This window comes from Equus asinus, chromosome 12 (assembly GCF_041296235.1).
Source record: "Equus asinus isolate D_3611 breed Donkey chromosome 12, EquAss-T2T_v2, whole genome shotgun sequence".
In the NCBI taxonomy this organism is placed as follows: domain Eukaryota; kingdom Metazoa; phylum Chordata; class Mammalia; order Perissodactyla; family Equidae; genus Equus; species Equus asinus.
This window is the reverse complement of record NC_091801.1, coordinates 82,680,882-82,703,222: the sequence shown is the minus strand read 5'-3', so window position 1 is coordinate 82,703,222 and position 22,341 is coordinate 82,680,882. Positions and strand designations below refer to the sequence as shown.

The window sequence follows — 22,341 nt, the reverse complement described above, 5'->3', positions numbered from 1 at the left end:
TCAGTGTCAACATTAGATTACCCTATTTAATATGTACACAGTCCTATATTATCTCTACTGAAAAATGCAGTGTATACCATGAGTTACATTAACACGCTAATTTGATTCAATATGCCTCCGTCTTTGAGCCAACATTCCAACACAAGTTTCAGGCTCTCACCTACCTTATCCAAACACTGCATGTACTACTTCAGGGAGCCTGGAGAGAACATTCCAGAACCGATGAGAGCAACACTGACGTTCAACACCCAATGTGTCGGTTTAGCAGCGCAGCTAGCCCTCCCCTCACACCCCAGAACCAGAGCGTGGGTGGGGTCCTGGGCTCAGTGACCACACACACTTAGAACTTTTGAAATATGTATATGGTTGACTTGAAAAGTCTTATCTGCGGGAAAACACACCAATAATGAGTCACACTCGCACTGGAGTTCTGCAATTCAACAGCCCCTGGAATGTGACGCTGAATCTCTCAGAAGGTCCCCGCTCCCAGCTTGCATGCCGGGTCCGACGTTGCGTGCACTGTGCACAAACCAAGTCTTCAGGGCAGCAGAGCCAGTACTGACCCGGCGAGGGAACAGCCGCGCCCTCCATAAACATGAACGCCGAGCATCTGCTCGTCACGGTGCAGCAGCTTCCGAGCTCCCAGCACCACGGACAACATTCACACCCCAACATGCCCTCAGTTAGGACCTAAAATCTTCCAGAACGGGTCAGTCACTAAAAGGCATTCCTTCATGACTGCTGCCGGGAATTGTTAAGTAAACCCGCCCAAACGTTTCCCTTCTGAAGGATCTGAGAGAAGATGGTTTTTTCCCTAATGACTAAAAAAAGAAACACAACTTTAGACTTCAGAGCATGGCCTGTTTTTTTCTCATTTGCAAGGTGGACTGAGTGACGTTTTTCCGTTCCTTCCATGAAGGTCCGAATGGCCTTTTCCCAAAGTGTGTTTGTCCCCTGGTGAGTCACTCGTTTTGGCAAGAACAGAGACACTGGCTCCTCCCGCGGAGGGGCCCTGGGCCCAGCACAGCCTACTGCCTTCCCAGAATTTGCCCTAAAAAGCTCCAGGGAACAGCAGGGCAGTGGGGCCGCTCCTGACGACTGCTGAAGCCGCAGGGGTGCACAGCATCCATCCTACTCCCCTCTCTGTTTTTGTGCTCACTTACAAATTTTCAAAATAAAAAGGTGAATGAAAACCTACCCGGTACCAATTGCCAATAAGCACATGAAAAGGTGTTCAACATCGTCAGTCACTGGGGAATTGCACATCGAAACCACCATGAGACACCAGTTCGCACCCACCAGGATGGGTAGAATCAAAAAGATAGATACCAACAAGTGTTGGTGAGGAGGTGGAGAAACCGAAACTCTCCTCCGTGGTGAGTGGGAACAGGAAACGGGCAAGGAGCGCACAGAGCAGTGTGGCCATTTCTCAAGCAGTTAAACGTAGTCACCATCTGACCCGGCCACTCCAGTGCTAGGAACCCACCTAAGGCAGTGCAAACTTACTTAAGTCCACACACGGACTTCCGCTGAAAGTTCACAGCGCACTGCTCGTAAGGGCCAAGGTAGGAACAACCCGAAGGAGCGTCAGCTGAAAAACGGACAAACACACCGCAGTATCTTCCCATGATGGAATCCTATCCGCCCATGAAAACGACGCCCTGTACCCACTGCCACGTGGATAAACCTCAGCGAACGCTGTGCTGGTGAAAGAAGCCAGGCACAAAGGCCACATGTCCGATGACTCCACTTACAGAAAGCCACGTACGTGGCCCAGGCAAAGCCACAGAGACAGGAAGCAGGCAGAGGCTGCCAGGGGGCAGAACGGGCTGACTGCTAACGCACGCAGGGTTTCCTTGTGGGGTGACGAAAACGTCTAAAATCAGTTGGCACAACTCTATAAACTTAGCAAAAGCCACTGAATTGTACATTTTAATCAGATAAAGTTTGTAGTATGTACCGTGTATCTGAAGAAAGCTGTCTTAAAAAACCAAACTCACTCTGGCTGGTGGCAATATCACCGTATTTATCACGGGCCTGTGACCTTAACTCACCAGCCCAATGTGTGCCATCTCCGGTCAACAGGAAAAACAGCTAGCACATATTGAGCACCTGCTGCATGCCAGGCACTGCTGCGCTGACTCCACGGATCCTCATCGTAACCACAGGCCAGCATGCCTACCGTCCTTGTGTGACTAGGACACCAGAGAGTTCAACGCTCTGTCACAGGTCAGTCACTCAGCGAGCAGACGGCCACCAAACTCAGCAAGGCCCACAAACCCCACTACCACTGAGCCACATGCTGCACGTGCGGGCATTTTCTGTGTCCACAGTATTAACGAACGACAGAAGATTAATCAAAAAAAATAACAATGGGGGGCTGGCCCCGTGGCCGAGTGGTTAAGTTCGCGCGCTCCGCTGCAGGTGGGCCAGTGTTTCGTTCGAATCCTGGGCGCGGACATGGCACTGCTCATCAGGCCACGCTGAGGCAGCGTCCCACATGCCACAACTAGAAGGACCCACAACGAAGAATATACAACTATGTACCAGGGGGCTTTGGGGAGAAAAAGGAAAAAAATAAAATCTTAAAAAAAAAAATAATGGAAAACATGGAGCAATAACAATGGCAGCTATCATCTAGCAAGGCCCCATCATGTGCCGGGTGCTGGGTGGGTGCAGAATGTCCCTCAGGCGGAACCCCACCTTGAAGGATGTGTCCTTGCCCCACATCACCGATGAGGAAGCTGGGGCTTAGCAACAGCAACTCACTCACTCGGGGTCACAAAACGAGCAAGCAGCAGAGCTGAGACTTAAAATCAGGTTTCACTGACTCCAAAGCCTGCACTCTCCTCACTGGAAAACCCATGTGGAGCCTGAGGAGCTGCTGTGCGGCAGACCGAGAAGTGATCCAAGGCACAGAGCACCATGGCCTTGAATGCACCCCGAGGCCACAGGGGGATGGTGCGAGGACACACGAGATGGTACGCCGTGAGTGTGGCGCCCAGAGCACAAGAGCTGGAAGTGATCACGACCTCTCTGCGGCCCAGGGCACTTTCAAAGCAACTTGCCACAAGTCCTCAGAAGGAGCTCGCAAGGATTTAATATTCTAAATCGAATGGTCGATAAACACCCAGAGTGAAACAGCTGGATCATGGGGTATTTCGTTTTTTAATTTTTTGAGAAATCTCCATCCTGTCTTCCATAGTGGCTGCACTAAATTACATTCTCCCCGGCAGTGTACGAGGGTTCCTTTTTCCCCCACATCCTCTTCAAAGAACATGAAAACAGTAATTCAAAAAGATACATGCACCCCTACATTCACTGCGGCATTGTTCACAATAGCCAAGTCTTGAAAGCAACCAAAGTGCCCATTAATGGATGAATGGATGAAGAAGAGGTGGTGTGTGTGTATATATATACACACAAAGGAATACTACTCAGTCATCAAAAGAGACAAAATCATTCCATCTGCTACAACATGGACAGACCTTGAGGATATCATGCTAAACGAAGTCAGTCAGAGAAAGACAACTATCATACGACTTCACACATACGTAGAAGATAAACAAACACACAGATATGGAGAACAGGTTGGTGGCTATCTGAGGGGAAGGAGGTGGGGGATGGTGAAAGGGGCATATGTGTATGGTAATGGGTGGCAACTCGACTTTCGGTGGTGAACGCGATGCCGTCTATACAGAAGCTGAAGTGATAATGATGTATACCTGAAACTGACACGATGTTCTAAACCAATGTGACCCCGCCAAAAATAAATGAGTCATGTCCAAAAGTGGGAGTGGTGGCAGAAGTCTAAAAATAGCCTCCCTAGATTCCACACCCCTAACCCCTGGACCCCGCAAATGAGACGAGACGTCACCCCCATGATTATGCTGTGATATGACACAGGTGATCTGAAAAGGGGGAGATCATCCAGGCAGGCCCAATATAGTCACATGAGCCCTTAAAAGCAGAAAACTTTCTCCAGCTAGTGGCAGAAGAGGAAGCCAGAGAGATCTGAAGCGCAAGGGTAACTTGACGCGCCACTGCCGGCTGCGTGAGAAGGAACGCGGGCAGCCTCGAGGAGCAGAGGGCACACCCCCGCAAGCAGCCGGCAAGGACACAGGGACCTCACACCCACAGCCACAGGAACCGGGATCTGCCAACAACCTTAATGAGCTTAGAAGTGGATGCTTGTCCACTTAGCCTCCAGATAAGAGCCAGCCCGGCCAACGCCTTGATTCACCGTGAGACAATAAAAGGTGGTGTTCTAAGTCACTAAGGCTCTGGGAGTGTGTAACGCAGCAGGAGAAAACAAACACAGTGGGAAAATAAACACACCAGGGAAATACATACGCACACATATCTCAACCAATCAAATGCTCAATACCTAACCTTGCTGACTTCTGCGAAGTGGTCGAGGTGGCAGCCCATGAGAAAGGACGTAGGAGCCATGACAAAATCCAGCATCTGGCCAGAGAGGATGGGCACGAACGTGTGCTGCCACTGCAGCGGGTGGAGGTAGGCCATGAAGCACTCGGTGATGAGCGTGAGCAGAGCCCAGTTGGAGGAGAAGAACACGATCCGCTGCTCCGTGAGAAGGCAGCTCAGGATCTGGGGGAATCGACAACACCAGGTCACGCTCCCAACCCGGCACGCAAACGTCACACACTCAACACGCCACCCAACAGGACCAGACGAGGACAGGTTTCACCCTGGTTTCCTGCTCCGCTCGTCAAAACAAAAGCCACTCGGCCCCTGCCAAAAGTGCTATTTGCAAGCAGCGTGCACCGTAGTGAATGTCGGTTTTAAGCAAAAAAAGCACGGATTCTGTGCGCCATGGAATACACTTGCCCTTGAGCATTTTCCATACGACAGTCGTTCTGACGCCCGTGAGGAGGATCAGGCACGCTCTCCGGGTGGGGAGGAGCGTACCTGCAGCACCCTCTCAGGTCTGAAGCGCAGCAAGGGCAGGTGAAGGTCCAGGTCGATGAGCAGGCTGTCAGGGTCCGCTCGGGAGGGAAACACGATCTGTAGCGGCTTCATGTTAAATACCTGCAACGACCAATTTCCATCAAGAGTTCAGAGAGCTGCTCCCAGCCGAGGCCGAAATGCACGCAAAGTCACTATTGTGGCTCAGAAAGCATCTGCGTTAGGACACATCTTTGAAGACTCATGCTGTCACCTTATATGTCACACAATAGCAAACTGTCTAGAGATATACAGAACTCTGATATTCGCTCATACATAAATTGGGTACTTAAGGTCTTTTTCAGCCAAACTCTCTTTAAACGCTTTCATTAATTAGCAAACTGTTCATTGGCAAAACAAAGATAGGCCGCCACCCAGATATCTGTCCCAATTAGCACAAATTCTAAACCAAGCACGTTCCAATTACCCTTCACGATGCTACATTATTCTTAGCTACTACTTATTATGTATTCTTAGTATTGTCAATAGTCAAAGCTCCTTAAAGACACGTACTTCAAAAAAATTCTGAGATACTTCATATTTCAAAATACTATTTTTTTAAATAAGACTTCAATTCAAGCTCTGTGTTCGCAGAAAGCCCATTATGTGTTAACAGTTGGGGTGGGCACAAAGGGGAAGATTTGGTCCCCTCCACGTAGGGGCTGGCCAGCTGTCCGAGGAGACAGAGCTGTGCACGGCAAGCCTACAGCCCCCACGGCGGGAGCCACCTGGGACGCTGCCCCACCTCTGCAGCTCCATTAAATGAGCCAAGTTTCAGCCAAGCCCTGGAGAGACAGAAAGGAAAGAAGCAATCAGATCTGACGATGGAGAGGCTTCCTCAAGGAAAAACGTGGGAGGAGGACAAATCGAGAGAAGCAGAGTACGGGGTTGAGAAAAAAGGCCCCAGAATGAAACATTCACCATTCACACTTAATTACAGTCCCCTTAGTCACTATTCTAAGTATCTTTCATGCAAAAAAAAACACAACAAACCTGAAAACAAGAAAGGACTGTAATTTCTGACGCTCAGGACATTTGCCAGTGCCCCAGAACCACACCTGGGGCCTCTCTGCTTTCTTGTTCCCAGTTTGTCTATAGAAGCAAGACACAGCAAAACACGGCAGATTCACTTAGGTGACCAATAACCTCCTTCGTATTTAAAACAAAACAAAATAAAATAAACCAGCGTTAATACTCCAAGTTGTGATGGATTATTAAAAATTGTAAAATTTGTATGAAAAATTCTCAATATTTCAAAAAATAAATGTGTCAGCCAGCCACTCAGTTACAGATAAAACCCAAATGCGTACGCTGGTCATTCTCCCGGTGACGTCGTTCGGCCCCGGGACCTCTCAGGTGCAGCGCCAGCGACTTTCCAGCACTTAAGACTCAGACCCTCTGAGGTGGGTTCTATTATTTTGCCCACTTTACAGATGAAGGAACTGAGGAGGGAGAGAGATTTTAGGTAAATATTTTCCAAATTTCAACTTGCTTGGAGCCCCAGAAAAATAACACGTTTCACGTACAAAGCAACACAAAGTGACTCAGGAAACATATATATGTTTCGTTGTGCACACCCAGTTATGCCCAGGACTTCAAAAGCAAGTAGAATCAGACCCACTGGTGGGCAGAGAAGCAGCAGACCGGGCCCGGGGACGCGGGCGCTCCTAACATCTGTGCTCTCCTCGGGCTGGCGGTCCAGGCGCCGTCAGCAAAAGGGCGCTGAACTGGGACGGGAGGAGGCTGGGTCCTCGCTCCCCACTCCCGAGCTTGGGGCCTCCTTTCAGGGATCAGAGATGCCCGGGCCCAGAAGCCACGGGAACCTGCAGCCTGGCGCACGCACACGCTATTCGAAACATAAGAACTGCGGCCTAGGACTGCTATCCATGACAGTCTCTAAATTGACTGCAGTGGATTCTGGAAAATACTGCTGACTTGGCTCCTATATGGATGAAATTGGCCTAAATTGGCCTCCCAGATTTCTTCAAAAGAAGGAACAGCCACTCTTACACGACATTCTCTGAAAGTGATGATGACCATTACATCAACTTGGACCCTGTAGCTAATCAGACTTGTTAACGGAGGGTCACAGTGACAAGCCTGACCCACACTAACTCAGCTCATTCAGACTAACGCATGCGACCCAAGATGCAGATCCGATTCAATGAACACTACTGGCTAATACTGAAACACGGCTCACGCTTTATTCATTCACTGAACAGCCGTCTGTGGAATAGCTAGTGCTGGGCATGGCAGAAAGCCCTGGATATGCAGTTCTCAACGTGGCCTCTGTCTCCATGCAGCTCAGAGTCCAATGGATAAGATAGACATTAAATAAAAAACACATGCACACAAGCCCTAATTACAGACTGTGCTGAGCTCTGCAGGAAGAAAGCTGGGCACTGCGAGAGAGACAGGGTGGGAGATGGCTCAGAACCAACATCTGAGCCATGACCTGAGAGATGAGCAGGAGCTGGCCATGAGAAAATGGAGATAGTGGTACTTCCGGGAACAGCCCGTGCAGGAGCCCTGTGGCAGCACCTACACAAGACTGCCAGAAGCCCAGTGTAGCTGGGGAACAGTGAGAAGGGGGTGAGTGAATAACACAGAGCTCCACAGTGACACAGGGGCCAGGGATGCAGGACTGGTGAAGGCACATAGTGCAAAACCATTGTGGGGTCCGATTTAGACTTTAATGATCTCTCCAGCCACTGTGCAAAGGATGAACTGGATGAAGGGTCAGGAATGGAAGTGGACAGACCAGTGGTTCCCCAAGTTGTGTAGGTGAGACAAGCTGGTGGCCCAGAATGGGGTGGTGGCAGTAGAAGTGGGCAAACTGGAAACAAACATTGGAGGCAGGCTGCTCAGGTGTGACCGAGTGAACGAGGGGTGAAGAGGTGTCAAGAACGACCCCCAGTAAACTTTCTCACTGCAGGTGGCAGAAATAGAGAAACCAAATATTAATTAATCCAAGAGTCTAAGATACAGAAAGTCGGTGTAAGTACTATTGACCCATGACTTGTGTTCACAGGCAGACCACAATAATTACAGTTAACCCCAGGACTGTTCTGAACTCAGAGAGCCTCGTTCACCGCTGTGGAGGGTCCTCAATGACTGCTTGTTGAGTTATTGAACAAGAACAGAAACTTTGATGGGTTTACTGCACAATAAAAAAAAATACCAATTATCCACAGAATAAAGATGAGCGCCTTGCACAAAACAAGTACCCAACCTATATTCCCTACATGGGTTTCTGGGAGCGAAACCAAGGCAGACGGGCAGCCTGCTCCGGCTTCGGAACGCACCAGCAGGATTTCCCCAGCAGACTCCTGGGTTTAGGGTGATCTTAAATACACACATTTGAAGTTCATAATCACGTCTCCTGATAAATAAAATGAATGTTTCAACTGTCAATAATAATCAAAATGTCAAAAACCAAGACTTATATGTATAAGCTTCCAGAAGGGACTATTAGAGTGAAATGGACTCAACGTTTACTATACCTTCCAAGATGTTTATTTAAGAGGTGTCTGTTTTTAAAAAAGGAAGCATCCTATGGTTCAATTAGTTTGGAAAACGCTGAGTCAAACAGGTTTCATCACAGAGCTTGGCTGCCTGACATGTTACTCAACACAAAGGGGATGCGGTCTGCCTTTCTCCAGCTTCCCCGACCCGCAAACCCTCGTGTCATGAAACAGCCAACAACATCTCAGAACTGGGTTCCCCGGGACCCGGTCTGTGAAATGCTCGTCTCTTAATGAAATAACACAGTGGTATTGTGAATAACAATGTAAAACCAGTTACTTTTCATCGATCACATCTGACAGGGGAAAACATTAACAAATTACTCAATATTCCACACAAACCAAAGGGAAATTTGTAACATAAGTAAATTTTATGTGTTTTCTGCTTAGCAAGTAATGAACTAACATGTTAACTAATAAGCGGCTATTACTAGCTCAATACCTATTCATCACGAGCCAATGAGCAAAACTGAAACCTAAATATTTGACTTTAAGACTAAACTTTACTTCTAAACTTTTAGAAAATAAATTTCTAATTTAGTTCTAATTTTTTGACCTTTAGAAATAATATAGAAAATGTTTCTGTAAGGAATTTAAGGAGCATAATTTAATCACAGCTGGAACTTAAGGAATCACTTGAAACATTTAAAGCATCCTCATCATATTACTTTTACTATCTGCAAAGGAAAAATAGAAGATAATTCTAGATTCAGTTACCAGATGGAGCGGTCCCGGCGGCGGGCTAGGTATTAAAGATAGTTTTGCAGCAAAATCTTTTATGTGATTGTCGACTTCAAAATCTTTACAGAGCTTCAGATGAGTCAATAAACTAAAATTAAAAAAAAAAATCAAAATCACAAAATAAATACGAGAGTCCGCTGTCATCCTCAGCATTTCTAATCACAGCTAAAATCTCCGTAAGGGTCCGCATCGGCAACTCCAGGACTCTTCACAAACAGGGGACAATCTGGGTGTCTGACTACAGGAGCGTGGCTACCCCGGGTGGGGGAAGTGCCCGGAAGGGGGCACGGGGGCAGTTTGGGGGGGTGGAGGGCCGGCCGTGTTCTGTTTCTTGATCTGGGTGCTGGTTACACGAGCGTGTTCAGTTTGTAAAAGGTCACTGGAATTTGTGCATTTCCTGTGTGTGTGCCATACTTCATAAGGAGTAAACATTTCAAAGGAAAGTGCTTGAGAAAGTTTGTTTCCAAAACGCATCTGCCTTGTGAGGCACATGATTTAACAACACCATGGATAAGCGGTTACCAGCGGGTGGGGCGACTGGGAATTGACCATCGGGGGCAGGAACTTCTGGCGGTGACGAAAATGTTCTATATCTTCATCGCGGTGGTGGTTACTTGGGTGTATACATCTGGCAAAACAGCCAGCTGTACACTCAAAATGGGTGGGTTTTATTGTACGTCAATTACACCTCAATGAAGCTGACTCTGCGAACTTTAAATGTGGAAGTCCGCATTAATGTGGACATATGCACAAAATGGGCACACTCTGGGGATGCTGCTTTGCTAAAAATTACAAAAACGGACAGTCTAACGTGTGTTCTAATAGACAAACTCATTTGTTCACTCATGCGCTTTATTCATTCCCTCGACAAACACTTTTGACGATTCGCTATGTGGCTGGCCCGGGGGTCAGTGACCGTGGAGGTCAAAGAGAAGCAGCTCAGCCCTCAGGAGGGGGTCTTGACTGGGAAAAAGGATGAGCCCAGCTAGGGAACCACACGTGCCACTATGCCAGTCCAGAGGTGGCCGTGGAACCAAGAGAGGGGCCAGCGGGGTCCCATCTGGTCAGGCAGTCACAGAGGCTGCTCCAGGACACCCCGCCTTTCCCTCCTCCCATGTGGACCCTGACAATGCCCCCAGCACAGCACAAGACTACACCATGTCCAGCAATCAAAGACCTGATATGTTTACTTTAAGTAACACATAATTACTCATGGAGCCAATGTCAGGATTTGGAGATAATTCCTCCCTATTTGTCTTCATTCTAAATAAATAATAGCATTGACATGAAGTTTGAAAGAAAAAAAACTGCCCATAATCTAATTCCCCAAACACAGCTCAATATATTTTCTCCCACATTTTGTCCACACGGAGGCATGGTTTGCATAGTATCACTCTAGCAAAAACACAGATGTCAAAAAACATATAAAGTCATGTTTACACACTGCCTTTTGAACTTCTGTCACTTGTCCTTGTCTAGCTATATTTTCTAGTTCTGATCATTTAGCAATGACCACGGAAGAGAGAGAGAAAACTCGAGAAGAGTGAAAAACGAACACCTTTTGCAAGTTAAATACGCGTTTGCATTCATGTCTAGCAGGAAATGTTTGTTGCCAGTCACACTATGAAAGGTCAACAGCTGAATAAACACGTGTGACAAAGGCCGGGAAGGCCAGGTGGGCGCTGTCTTTCTGACCGCCTGTCATGCAACACTGGTTGGCCTTACCCTTCGTTTCATTGAGTAAAAGGTGAGAATAACTCCCCCATTTTACACGGGAGGAAACTGAAGATTAGTTTAGAAGCTATTTACCTTCCAGTACCGAAGATTTCTCAGTTAACCACACACAACGGCACCACGTCCCCACTTCTCATCCTATCGCTTTCTGCGCCCTGGCAGCTGGATGTTGAATAAATGCGCATATGCTCAACTCACTACGCTTGAATAAAAAGTCAGCTCTCTGTTCTACAAGATATTTTATGTCTACGGCAATAAAATGCAGGCTATGTCCGCAGACGGGCCTTGTTTTAAAAAATAAAACATTAACATGCTGGAATTTGAATGACAAAGGTCATTAGTGTGAACACAAGGATTCCTGTTCGGGCAACATGTCGATCTGCTCATCCCTCTGGTCCAGGTGTCAGTCTGAAACGCTCAGCCTTTACTAGAAACTCAGAGATCTGCCACGGGTTGTTCTTCTGCATGACGACACGAAAGGGAACCTGCGTCAACTGCTTTTTTCTCAGTCTGTAATCAAACTACAAGTTCTAAGACTATAACTTAGGGAGAATCCAGACAGCGGCCCCACAGTGCCTGTGTGCCCCGAGGAAGCGAGTCCTGTCTACACTGGGGCCTCCTCAGGGGACGTCACAGCCCCCAACAACAGGAGCAGATCAGGTTCGATGCAATGCTTTCTTGATTTTTCAAAATTTCTCTACATCCTCAGATTTTCTAGTCAACATCAGCATTAAGACAGTTAAAGATTCTACGCAAAAAAGCTAATTTTTAAAATGTTAATAAAACTCATCAGAATATCAGCCTCCTGATTTTCTCAAATAGCCAGCAAGAGTTCTTCCTAATATATGTCTCTTTAAAAAAAAAAAAAAAAAATGAATCCTCCATACTAATTTTACTTCTGATAGTTCGGCTTGATCTTCCTTTTTCTGTCATACCATTCCCATATGTTACCATTTCTAGAAAAATCTGGGTTTTCACAAGAGCTCATGGGGCCAAACCTGGCCCGCCAGTGCTCCCGGGTGCCAGGCGGGACGTTGAGGCAGGGCTGGGCCAAGGCTCACCAGGAGAGGCAGTCCTTGAGCGCCGAGTAGTAGGGGAACCTGGAGACCACGCACACCGCGAAGGGCACGAAGCAGCCGGCTGCACTCAGTCTGCACGGCTCCCAGTGCGATTTGCCATTGTAGAAACAGTGCTCGTCCTGGAGAAGAAGCAACAGCGACGTGTCACCTCCCGACCCTGGCCCCGAGTGTCGCCACAATCACAGGGACAACAGCCTGCATGTAGGCCGAGAGATGTGGCCTCCCGGGACAGCTCTCAGCACACGGGGGAAGACAAGCTCGCCAGGACCGAAACGTCGCGCACTCAGGGTATAACGCGGTGCGCTGGGCCCTTGCACATCCCCAGAGGTCGTTTGGGCCAGCTGCCCTACTCCACAAGCAGAAGGGGCAGGGCCCATCTGATTACATCCTATGCCTCTCGACACTTACAGCAAACCACGTAAGGAGACTCTCACCAAAAAGTAAAACGATAAAAGTAACCGCCCCAGTCTCGGGCAGAGGGCAGAGTGTGATCCAGGCAGCCACTTCCCTCTACCGTGTGGAAGTCACTGACTGCCCTTGGTGAAGCACCGGGACACGAAAACAAAGCCCACCAGGCTACCTGTTGCTTCTGGAAACCCCCGGAAGTAGGCAGCTGACCACTCCATACCGTCAGGTCCCTCATTTCCCCTATGAGCTCGTCCCAGGCCAGCTGGTTCACACACAGCAGCCCTGCCCAGAAAACACTCCCCAAATGTGTGACGACTGGATCTACCCTCATACCTAAACCCAGGTGCCCTGCATAGTCAAAAGGCGGCAACAACCCAAATGTCCACCAGCCAGGAACGGACAAACAGAATGTGGTTTACACACACCATGGAATATGATTCTGCCACAAAAAGGAGTGAAGCACTGGCATATACTCCAACTTGTGTGAACTTGGACAACATTATACGAAGTGAAAGAAGCCAGATACGAAAGGACACGTATTGTATGATTCCACTTACAAGAAATGGCCTGAATAGGCAAGTCCATAGAAACAGAAAGCAGATGACTGGTGGCCAGGGCTGGGGGCAGGGGGACTGGGGGGTGACTAGTGAGCGGTACAGGGTTTCCCTTGGGGTTGACAAACACGTTTTGGAACTAGAAAGTAATGGTAGTTGTACAACAAATGTTGTGAATGTACAAAATGCCACTGAATTGTTCACTTTAAAATGGTTAAAATGGTGACTGTTATGTGTATTTGATCACAATTTAAAAATACCTAAACCTAGGGACCGGCCCAGTGGCACAGTGGTTAAGTTCGCACGTTCCCTGGTTCGGATCCCGGGTGTGGACATGGCAACGATTAGCACACCATGCTTTGGCAGGCGTCCACATATAAAGTAGAGGAAGATGAGCACGGATGTTAGCTCAGGGCCAGTCTTCCTCAGCAAAAAGAGGAGGATTGGCAGCAGTTAGCTCAGGGCTAATCTTCCTCAAAAAAAAAAAAAAAAACCAAACCTAAACCCAACCTCAGAGGGAAGTCATGGAGCCACGTACGTGCAGGGGCCGGTAGTATTGGGCTACCACACCGTAGGTTCTATTCCCACAGACATCGGTCAGCACCAGAAAATGGACACAATCCTCCTTTGGTTCAGAGGCCACACACACACCCCCTGTGGACAGAAAAAAAAAAAGAAGAAACCTCGTTATGGCCACGGGTCATGCACCTTAGGGCCTGGGCTATCCGCGAGCCGGCTGCCACAGCGTACGGAGCACGGCTCTTCCACCGTCGACAGGGGCGCCTGGACACGAAGTGCTAATTCTTCCCGTCATGCTCTGAACCCGCTCCTCCTGCCTCAAGCCCTCCCCCTCTCCCCCACAAAGGGCAGCGATTCCTCTGCCAGCCCTGTGTGCTCTGAAGAACGTGTGAAGGAACACATGGATGACCGCAGAGAAACCCTCAGGGTGCCTGTCTCCCGGGCACACAGGGGAAGTGGGTGTGCCTGCCTATCCCGGTTTATAATCCCTGGGGCCAGGAAACGGTATCAACTCCACGATGGAAACTATCAGACAGGCAATTTTATGTCAAGTCCTTAGTCTGAGTTTTCGACATCACCCACTTTTAACATTTCGCAAAAACTGAAGCCCAGAAACACAAGCCTGCTGTTTCCAGGAACTGGCCAGTTGGGGAGAAAACGAAAGGACACAGAGAACAGGGAGGGGGCAGGTGGGAGCACACTCGGGTGGAAGTGCTGCAGGCCAAGGGGTCAGGGCGGCAACCCGTCTGCCAGGCCTCTGAAGACGAGACTTCCAATCCAACTGAAACCCTGTGAAAGCACCATAAACAAACCGTGCAGCCTCTCCCCTGGGACTCGGTTTGCCAAAAAATGAGGACTGCGCTAGGTGATCTCGGCTTCCTTTTAGCGTTGAAACTCCCAAGAGCAAGAAAACTCAATCCCGAGATAGGACAGAAGATGCAGTGAGGGTTGCCGGCTCCCCCCAAGTCCCACAGCCTCAAGTGCGCTGATGTCTAGAAGCAGATCACTGGTGAGGCTAGAAAGCAAGGGGATACCTGGGAAGCACAGCTGAGGCAGGGCGAGCAGGTCCACGCCGTTGGGGATGCTGATGTCTTCGGAGTCGGGCTCTCTGGGGCCCCCCGGGAGGCCCTTCCAGGGCTCTGGTTTGGGCTTCTCTCTCTTCTTCCTGAGGGAGCGCCTTCTGGGTTTGCTTAGAAGCACGCAGCTGGCACCAGTCGTCTGACCGTCCTCCTTACTGACAAACGGAGGCACGAAAACGGACAGGACCTCCGGATCGAGAGAAGACAGACTTTTGACTCCCTTTCTCTGGGCAACCTAAAACAGGCAGCAATACGAGTTACCACAGCGGCGCGGCACTTGTTCTGCTCCGCCCTTCCGTCTAAGCATCCACCCTTCGTTGTCGTCGTCTCCCCTGTGCGCCCACAAACACAGCACGAGTGTGCACTGTCATGTGAACAGCCTCTCAGCCAGCAGCTCAGGACGGGAAGGACCGCCTTGGAAGTGGCTTTTAGGAATGTCTCAGGCCCTTCGTTCAGGCAAGTCATTAACCTCCTGGAGCCCGGTTCCTGGGCTGTTAGCACGGACGGCACCGACCCACCCCTCGGCACAAAGCGCTGTGGGTCAGAGACGGGTGGGTACTGGGATGGCCAGACCCGAGTTCAAATCCCGGCTCTGTCTCAAACTGCAGCAGCAAATTACGTGGTCCCTCTGAGCTTCCCTTGCAAACGGTGAGTGCAAGGAATACAGGAGACTGAACAGGTAAAGTGCTCAGCCCCCGTGGGCCCCCAGAAAGCCCCCACATCCTGTGATGTGGGTAGTGGGGTGGGCAAGTGTGGTGAGGGCTCTGTATATTGTCAAGCCCCATACAATCCACAATTCCCAACACAGCGCCCTCCACGCCAGCCGGGCCATTACACACGTCAGTTCCGTCACCACTGATCAGGGAAGATGGAGAGAGGAGTGAGGAAAAGGCACTGACGGATACAGCAAGAAGAGAGGCATCCTTCCTCCATCGACCATGGTCCATCCAGAAAGGGGGCCATTCAGCTCAAATGCTTTTAAACTTGAACTTGGCACATTTTTTTTTAACCTTTTGTCTTTTCATTCTTCCCCAAAATATCAAGAACTTGGGCCCCACTTTCTCTGTCTTTTCTGTCTAACTACAGGCCTGATAGAGTTCTTACTACAGAGTTGAGACTACCCGCATGGTGCTGACTGCTTCCAGGTCTTTCCAAGAAGGCATGTGAACCTTAGTCCATGAGGGAGAAGCAAGTGGTCTGGGCACCAAGCTGGACAGAGAGAAAAGTCTGCAGCAGGATTCTCTGCATATGAGAGATACGGGAAGGGAAGAGGGCCCGGGGTGGGCCGCAGGCACTGGAGGGTCTTTGAGGGACCTGAGCAAGGGCAGCAGGAAGGACATCATTGTCACCAGGAGAAATGTCTCCTTGACCAGCAGAAAAGGCAGAGCCAACATCAACATTTCAGTAAGAGTCAGTGGTACCAACGGGGCATTCTTACACAGAAAGGACTCATACGACGACGGCATTTTCAATCCGCAAATACACTCTAAACGCTATATGCGTGCTTTTATGCTATATTGTTTAAATGTAGACAAAAATTTCTTTATATTTTGAAAAAGATTGAATACCAGTAGGAACCAGGACCAAGCATGGGAAATCCAGATTATTGTGTTAATCTGTTAATTGTGTTAATCGGTGTGTCATGCATGAAAGGAACCCAGTTCTTCAGTTATATGAAATCTTTTCTAAAACTTTCCTATCAAGATCAGCAGTTGGGCCCTAACTATGAAAACATGCTCGGCTATTTCTCCCTCACAAAACACTGAGCGGTACGTCACCCACCGCGAAACCACTCGAGATAAATGACAGTCAGAGGAGCGACAGTTTGCTCCAGGCAGACAGGCCCAGACAGCTGACGGCCCTTTTCCAGGCACCTCCCCAGCCACCTCCTTCTGCTCTGTTACCTCCGTCCTGACTGCTCCTCCGCAGCCCCCTGGGGACCCTTTCCTCCTGGCCGTGACTTCCCAGGGCTGAGTACTCGGCCCCAGTCCCTCCTCACGCCCCTGGCCGGCCAGCAATCTGAACACTCAGGAGGTTCCATCCACGCACACGGGGACAGTTCTGAGTCCTCCTCGCAGCTCAGACCTCTTTCCAGTCCCAGACTAACCCAACTGCCTCCTGACAGACCCAGATGGGTCCCCTTAAACTTCCCGTTTCCAAAATTAAGCTCATGCCGGTTTCCCCCAAACCTGATCTTCCACCTACACGCTCCTCTGCGAGGAAGACGTCACCGCTGCGGTCTCTGGGGCTGGGACTCCGGCACTGTGGGCCCTGCCCCCTCAGTCCCCATCTGCAAACCCACACCTCAGGGCCACCCTCAGACCGAGCACCTGCACACCCCCAGGCTCACAGCAGCACAGACTCACCAGGAACCAATCCTTCAAGGTCTCTCCTGGGAGAATGACACCACCTGCTCTCTCGGCCCAGACCCCCTACCTGCATCCAGGTCCACTTCCCAAAGGGGTGGCCCTGTCTAAACGGCACACACGGCTCGTCACTCACCTGCTCCAACGGGCAGTGGCTCCTGATGCTTGGCATTGGCCTCTTGCCCCAGGAGAGACCAGGCCCTTCCACGGGCCCAACCAGCCCCAGAGACCCACCTCTATCCCTCCACCAGACCCAAAAAAGAGTCTGTTTCTCTACATTGCCGTTATTACTATACACTCCCGGGCATGTATCACACGTGTCCACGCGTCACAGGACAGACTGACAACCTGGCTGGCTATGCACCTGAGCCTGCTTCTGAAGCCAGGGTACCCCCAAAGCCACACACGACTGAACCCTCAGTCATTCTCCAGACGCACATGACTTTGTTACGATGCTGTGCTCTCCCTGCTCCTCACTCTGCCTGACAGGTGCCCAGACGCTCCCCAGTCCATCACCTCCCCAGGGACCATCTCATCTTCACCCTCACTGGAGGGGAACTTTCCTCTCCCTGCAGTCATGCCCCTGGTTCATCACCTCCTAGAACACCTCCTTCCAGGCCCCACTCCCTTCCCTCATCACCTCCTAGAGCATCTCCTTCCAGGCCCCACTCCCCTCCCTCATCACCTCCTAGAGCATCTCCTTCCAGGCCCCCTCCCCTCCCTCATCACCTCCTGGAACACCTCCTTCCAGGCCCCACTCCCCTCCCTCATCACCTCCTAGAACACCTCCTTCCAGGCCCCACTCCCCTCCCTCATCACCTCCTAGAACACCTCCTTCCAGGCCCCACTCCCCTCCCTCATCACCTCCTAGAACACCTCCTTCCAGGCCCCACTCCCCTCCCTCATCACCTCCTGGAGCACCTCCTTCCAGGCCCCACTCCCTCCCTCATCACCTCCTAGAGCATCTCCTTCCAGGCTCCCACCTTCCCTTTCCAATCACTTCCTAAAGCACAGCGGCCCTGCACAGTGGTACTCCATCACCTTCAGGGTTGTGTGGTGGGTGAGGCAGGGACTGCCTTCCTGTCCCCTCTGCATCCCCACACTTAGCACAGAAGACGGCTCTTAGTGGATGCGGTTCACCCGTCCGGGCTCCGGCACTCGGTGACCCCTGAGAGGCATGCTCTGGGCTGAATGTTGGTCATCACACTGAAGGCAATAAAATTCCCATTCCCTCGATTCATCTTGAGTCATGAAAGTGATGTGGCCGAATTCAGCCAGCTCGGCATCCAGCAGTTCCTCACCCATCTGTTTTTTTCTCAAAACGCACATCCCCGCTCCCTTTTCTGATTGGATAAGCAACATAGTCTCATTAAAAAGAAAATAACAACAATATAAAAACAATAAAAGAAATAACAATAGGAAGGGAAGGCCTCCTTTAATTCCATGACTCAAAGGTAACACACTTTGCACAGTGGGATACATTCTTCCCACGTTTTATGTATATATAAATATAATTCCTTCGTAAACACAGTCATCCTATTTAAATGATTCCATTAGCTTTTTTTTCCACTTGACCATAAGCGTGGCTGACTTCCCCGTTCCCAGCTACACAGTGTCACCCTGTGACAATTCAGCAGCGTACCTGCCTGATCCCCTCCTGAGGGTCAGCTGGGTCCTCCTCCAGTCTTCCTCACGCTGGACAACCTGAGCACGGGAGCAATGAACAGTCTCACCGGTACCATTCGCACACGTCCAACTCCTTAATTAGAAGAAAGCCTCCAAGCACTCCTGGAGCCCAGCGTGTCCTACGTCCCTTTCTGACATATGGGGCAACTGCCCCTCCCCCACAGGCTAAGACAAGGCCCATTTCCACCGACTCTTGCGACAGTTATTTCCTGCTCTTCTCCCCCAGACACTGACTTACCAAAGCCCCACCCAATAACCATTTTAGCCCCTCCAAAAAAAGAGCTAATTAAAAAGTAAAACCCACAACACCCTAATTCATCTGTCACAGACTTATTTCCCTTAGATGATACAGTGGCATTGATCTTCACTATAGGATTGGCCATCATTTGTGAAACAAAACAGAAATTAATGGATGTTTTTATTGCTCTAGAACTGCACTGTCCAACACAGTTGCCAGTAGCCACTGAGGCGATTCAAATTTAAATTAATTAAAATGAAATGAAATTAAGAATCCAGCTCCTCAGGGGCACTAGCATCCAGTAGCCATATGTGGCCGGTGGCTACTGTATAGGACAGCACAGATAAAGAGCACTGGCTGTCACCATCCAGAAACTTCTGCTGGACACTGCTGCTCTGGAAATTGAAAGCCAGGATGCTTGCTCTCCACTAAAAACCATAAAAATGTGCCTTCACACACAGAATTAGCTAGAGACCTAGACTATGAAAGGTGTGCAGAGCACGCTTCCATCTCTGTGGGAACCCAGCAGCCCACATGGGATCCAACTGTATGCTCGAATTCTTTGTCACTATCTCATAAAACAAACACACTCCAGCTAAGTAGTAAAACAAAAAGTCAGGACACTATACAGTCCTAAGATTAAGTTGGATGTTTCTCATACCTCTGGGCCTTTTTTCATGTGTCACCAAATATAAATGCCTGAACCACAGAGAAATAGCTATTTTAAAAAGCAAAATTAAAAGTTACAAAAAGGGCTTCGGCATTTAAAATAGAACTGCTACAAAAATAAAACTAAGTACGAAGATATGGTTGGTTAATCGTAACATTAACGTAGGCCTTGAAGTAAGGTTGCTCCAGGAAGTTTAATCCATCTCTTAACCTCCCTTTATTCCTGCTCCTTCAACTATTTTTCTCTCCATCCTCTGCCAAACCCCTAACAGAATCAGGGTATGGAATAAAGAGGATAAAAGTTACCATGTAGATTAGCGAACCGCCCACTGGGAAAATGTTACAGCCTGTGCAGTTCAGGAAAGTACCACTGTAAATATTCCAGTTGATTCATCCTGCTCTCAAAAGACATGTCTCACATCAAGGCAACAAACAGATGCGTTGTAACCGTCCAAGAAGCAAAGATGCCTAACTGTGGAGAAGACTACAACCAGCTCATTTCCTATTAGAAGAAAAAGGAGGAAATGCCATTTGGCACCTTCAAGGCAGAGAGACAAGTGAACTCAGTCAACAAGGGTCAAAGGAGATGGAGATCAAAAGGGGACACTGACATTATGGGGGGGTCAGGGAGTAAGAAAAGGGGAGGAAAATGCAGAAATCATCGAATTGGCTCTGTACTAAAGCCAAGAAGTAGAGACCACCAAGACATTAACAGACACTGGTCTGGTTCATTTCAGCCACATTCAGCTTCTCTGGGTGAGGTCCTTTCAACCCTGCAGTCTTCAATTCTCAAATGCCTTTCTCTGCCTTTCAATGCCGTCATCTGGAACTAGAAGAAAGGACCTGCCCAGGTAACTGGGCGGTAGAGTCGGGGAATCTCTGAATTAACCAAAAGAAAACGACATAGACAGTCACTGACATCCTGGGCCGAGAGAGGAAGAGGGCCACAGATTGATTCAAAGTGAGCCGGGGTTCCAGAAGGAAGAAAAAGTGAGAGCACAGGAAAGAAACAAGGAGAAGGAGAATTTCCAAAGCTGCTGCTTTCCTGGAGAAAGGGACAAGAGTTTGTCCCGTTGGCTGCTAGGGCGCAGAGACAGAGGAAACGGAGAGGGAGGAAGCAAGGGTTCCAGCGCGAGTGAGAAAAGCAGCTAGGTTTCATCGCAATCGGCTAAATGAAGAACACGTAAAGGCAGTCCTTAAATCTAAAACTTAAAATCTCAGTAAACCGTCCCTAGAACAGAACCCACCACTTAGGGGACAGTGAGCCCTTGCGTCACGAATGAAATCACTTAATCGGGGTCGAGGCGAGGCCGGGAGAGTCCAGGCGCAGCGGCCGCATTAGCCTCGCCCACCCCGCCTGCACCTCGCCCAGGTGGGCGTCCTGGAGACGAGGGGCGGGCGCACGCGAGCGCCCCCGGTCACCGCAGTGGCCGCAGGGCTCCCGCGGGTCCCCGCCCAGGGGCGCTCCGGGAGGGCCAGGGAAGGAGCCGGGCGGCGGCCACCCGCGACTCCTCCGCTGCTGGGAGGGCGGCTGCTCTGGGCACCGCAGGCTGGAGGGAGCCGGGCCTGGCCGGACCTCGGCCTGCTGCCTCCACCCCGCAGACGCTCGGGGTCCCCGCCCAGGGCATTCCGTGGGCACAGGGCGGGGTGGCGGGGCCCGGACGCCCAGGCTGGGGGTCGAGGGGTCCGCCGGGCACGGAGCGCCGCCTCGGGGTGCTCCAGGTCCTGACCCCGCTCTCCGACCGCCGCAGCCTCCAACCTTCGCCCGGCCTGCGCCCCGCCTCAGTTTCCCCGTGGGGCCCTTACCTGCTCGGGGCCGCGGAGACTGTCCCGGGGGGCCCCCAGCAGCGCGCACAGCTCCAGCAGCCCCGAGGGCAGCGCCAGGGGCTGCGGCGCGGCCTCTGCCATGCCTGCTGCGCGGCCGCAGCCTGCTGGGCGCACCCCGCTGGGGCCGCTCGGCCGCCGGTTCCGACCCCGCGCTCCGGTCGCGCCAACGCCGGCCCAGCGCCCGAGCGTCTGCAGCCCGGGGGTCCCGGGGAGCGCCGTCCGCGGGGCGGGGCCTGCGCGGGGCCGGGCCTGCTTGGGGGGGCGGGGCCTTCCCTGCGGCCCGGGGTGGGGGCGGGGCCCGAGCGGGGGCGGGGCCTAGAAGGTCTGAGTTGAACCCTGCGGGGGCGAGGTCTAGGTGGGGGCGTGGTCTTCCTTGGGGGCGGGGCCTGGCGGGGGCCGGAGCTGGGCCCGGCGCAAGGTCGTCATTTCCGAACCGGCCCGGCGGGTCCTGGCGCGTGCGCGGCACGCGCACCGCCCCCCTCTGCCGGCCCCGCCCCGCCGCAGCCCCTTTCCCCCGGAGCTGAGGAAGGAATGGGTGCGGTCCCCAGGTGGCCGGCAAGGGCTCCCAGCCCCAGGGGCCCCGGGCGTGAGGATCCCCTGCGCCGGCAAGCCCCTGGGCCCACCATGGAAAGCGTGGAGGGAATAAGGCCAGGCGCATCCCCCTCCGCTGTCGCCGCCTCCAGGAAGCCCTCCTGGGTCCAGGGCCGCGGAGTAGGCCAGGCGTGGACAGCTGGAAGGGCTGGCGGGGAAGCGGGTGGAAAGCTCCATTCCTGGTTAATAACTCTGCGCAGTTAACCTAAGGCTGGCCAGGTGCAATAAGAGGTTGAGTAAACTCAGCAGGAAATGGGGCAGGGTAAGCCCGGGACGCACAGGACTAAGGAGGGTGGGAGGCTGCACAGGGCCCTCCCACGGCCAGCTCCAGGCCTGGCCTGATCGCGGTGGACCACGG

At 51.1% G+C, this 22,341-nt stretch overlaps 1 protein-coding gene across 4 annotated transcripts in view; it reads right to left on the bottom strand.

Annotated features, from left to right (window-relative positions):
* Nucleotides 1–21,617, bottom strand: part of DENND3 (DENN domain containing 3) — a 63,436-nt gene extending 41,819 nt beyond the window's left edge. For 2 of the 4 annotated variants that reach the window (XM_044781109.2, XM_070481690.1), the window contains exons 1-7: nucleotides 21,372–21,617; nucleotides 14,562–14,841; nucleotides 13,547–13,662; nucleotides 12,029–12,165; nucleotides 9,210–9,321; nucleotides 4,933–5,052; nucleotides 4,393–4,611 (exon numbers count right to left, since the gene is read on the bottom strand). In XM_044781109.2, coding sequence (XP_044637044.2) covers nucleotides 4,393–4,611; nucleotides 4,933–5,052; nucleotides 9,210–9,321; nucleotides 12,029–12,165; nucleotides 13,547–13,662; nucleotides 14,562–14,841; nucleotides 21,372–21,473 — 1,086 coding nt within the window. In that variant the 5' untranslated portion in view covers nucleotides 21,474–21,617. Of the gene's footprint in view, nucleotides 1–4,392; nucleotides 4,612–4,932; nucleotides 5,053–5,961; nucleotides 6,057–9,209; nucleotides 9,322–12,028; nucleotides 12,166–13,546; nucleotides 13,663–14,561; nucleotides 14,842–18,614; nucleotides 18,677–21,371 lie in introns of those variants that run through there. The other 2 variants (XM_070481691.1, XM_070481692.1) reach the window with 2 other exon arrangements.
* Between the last annotated feature and the right edge of the window lie 724 nt (nucleotides 21,618–22,341).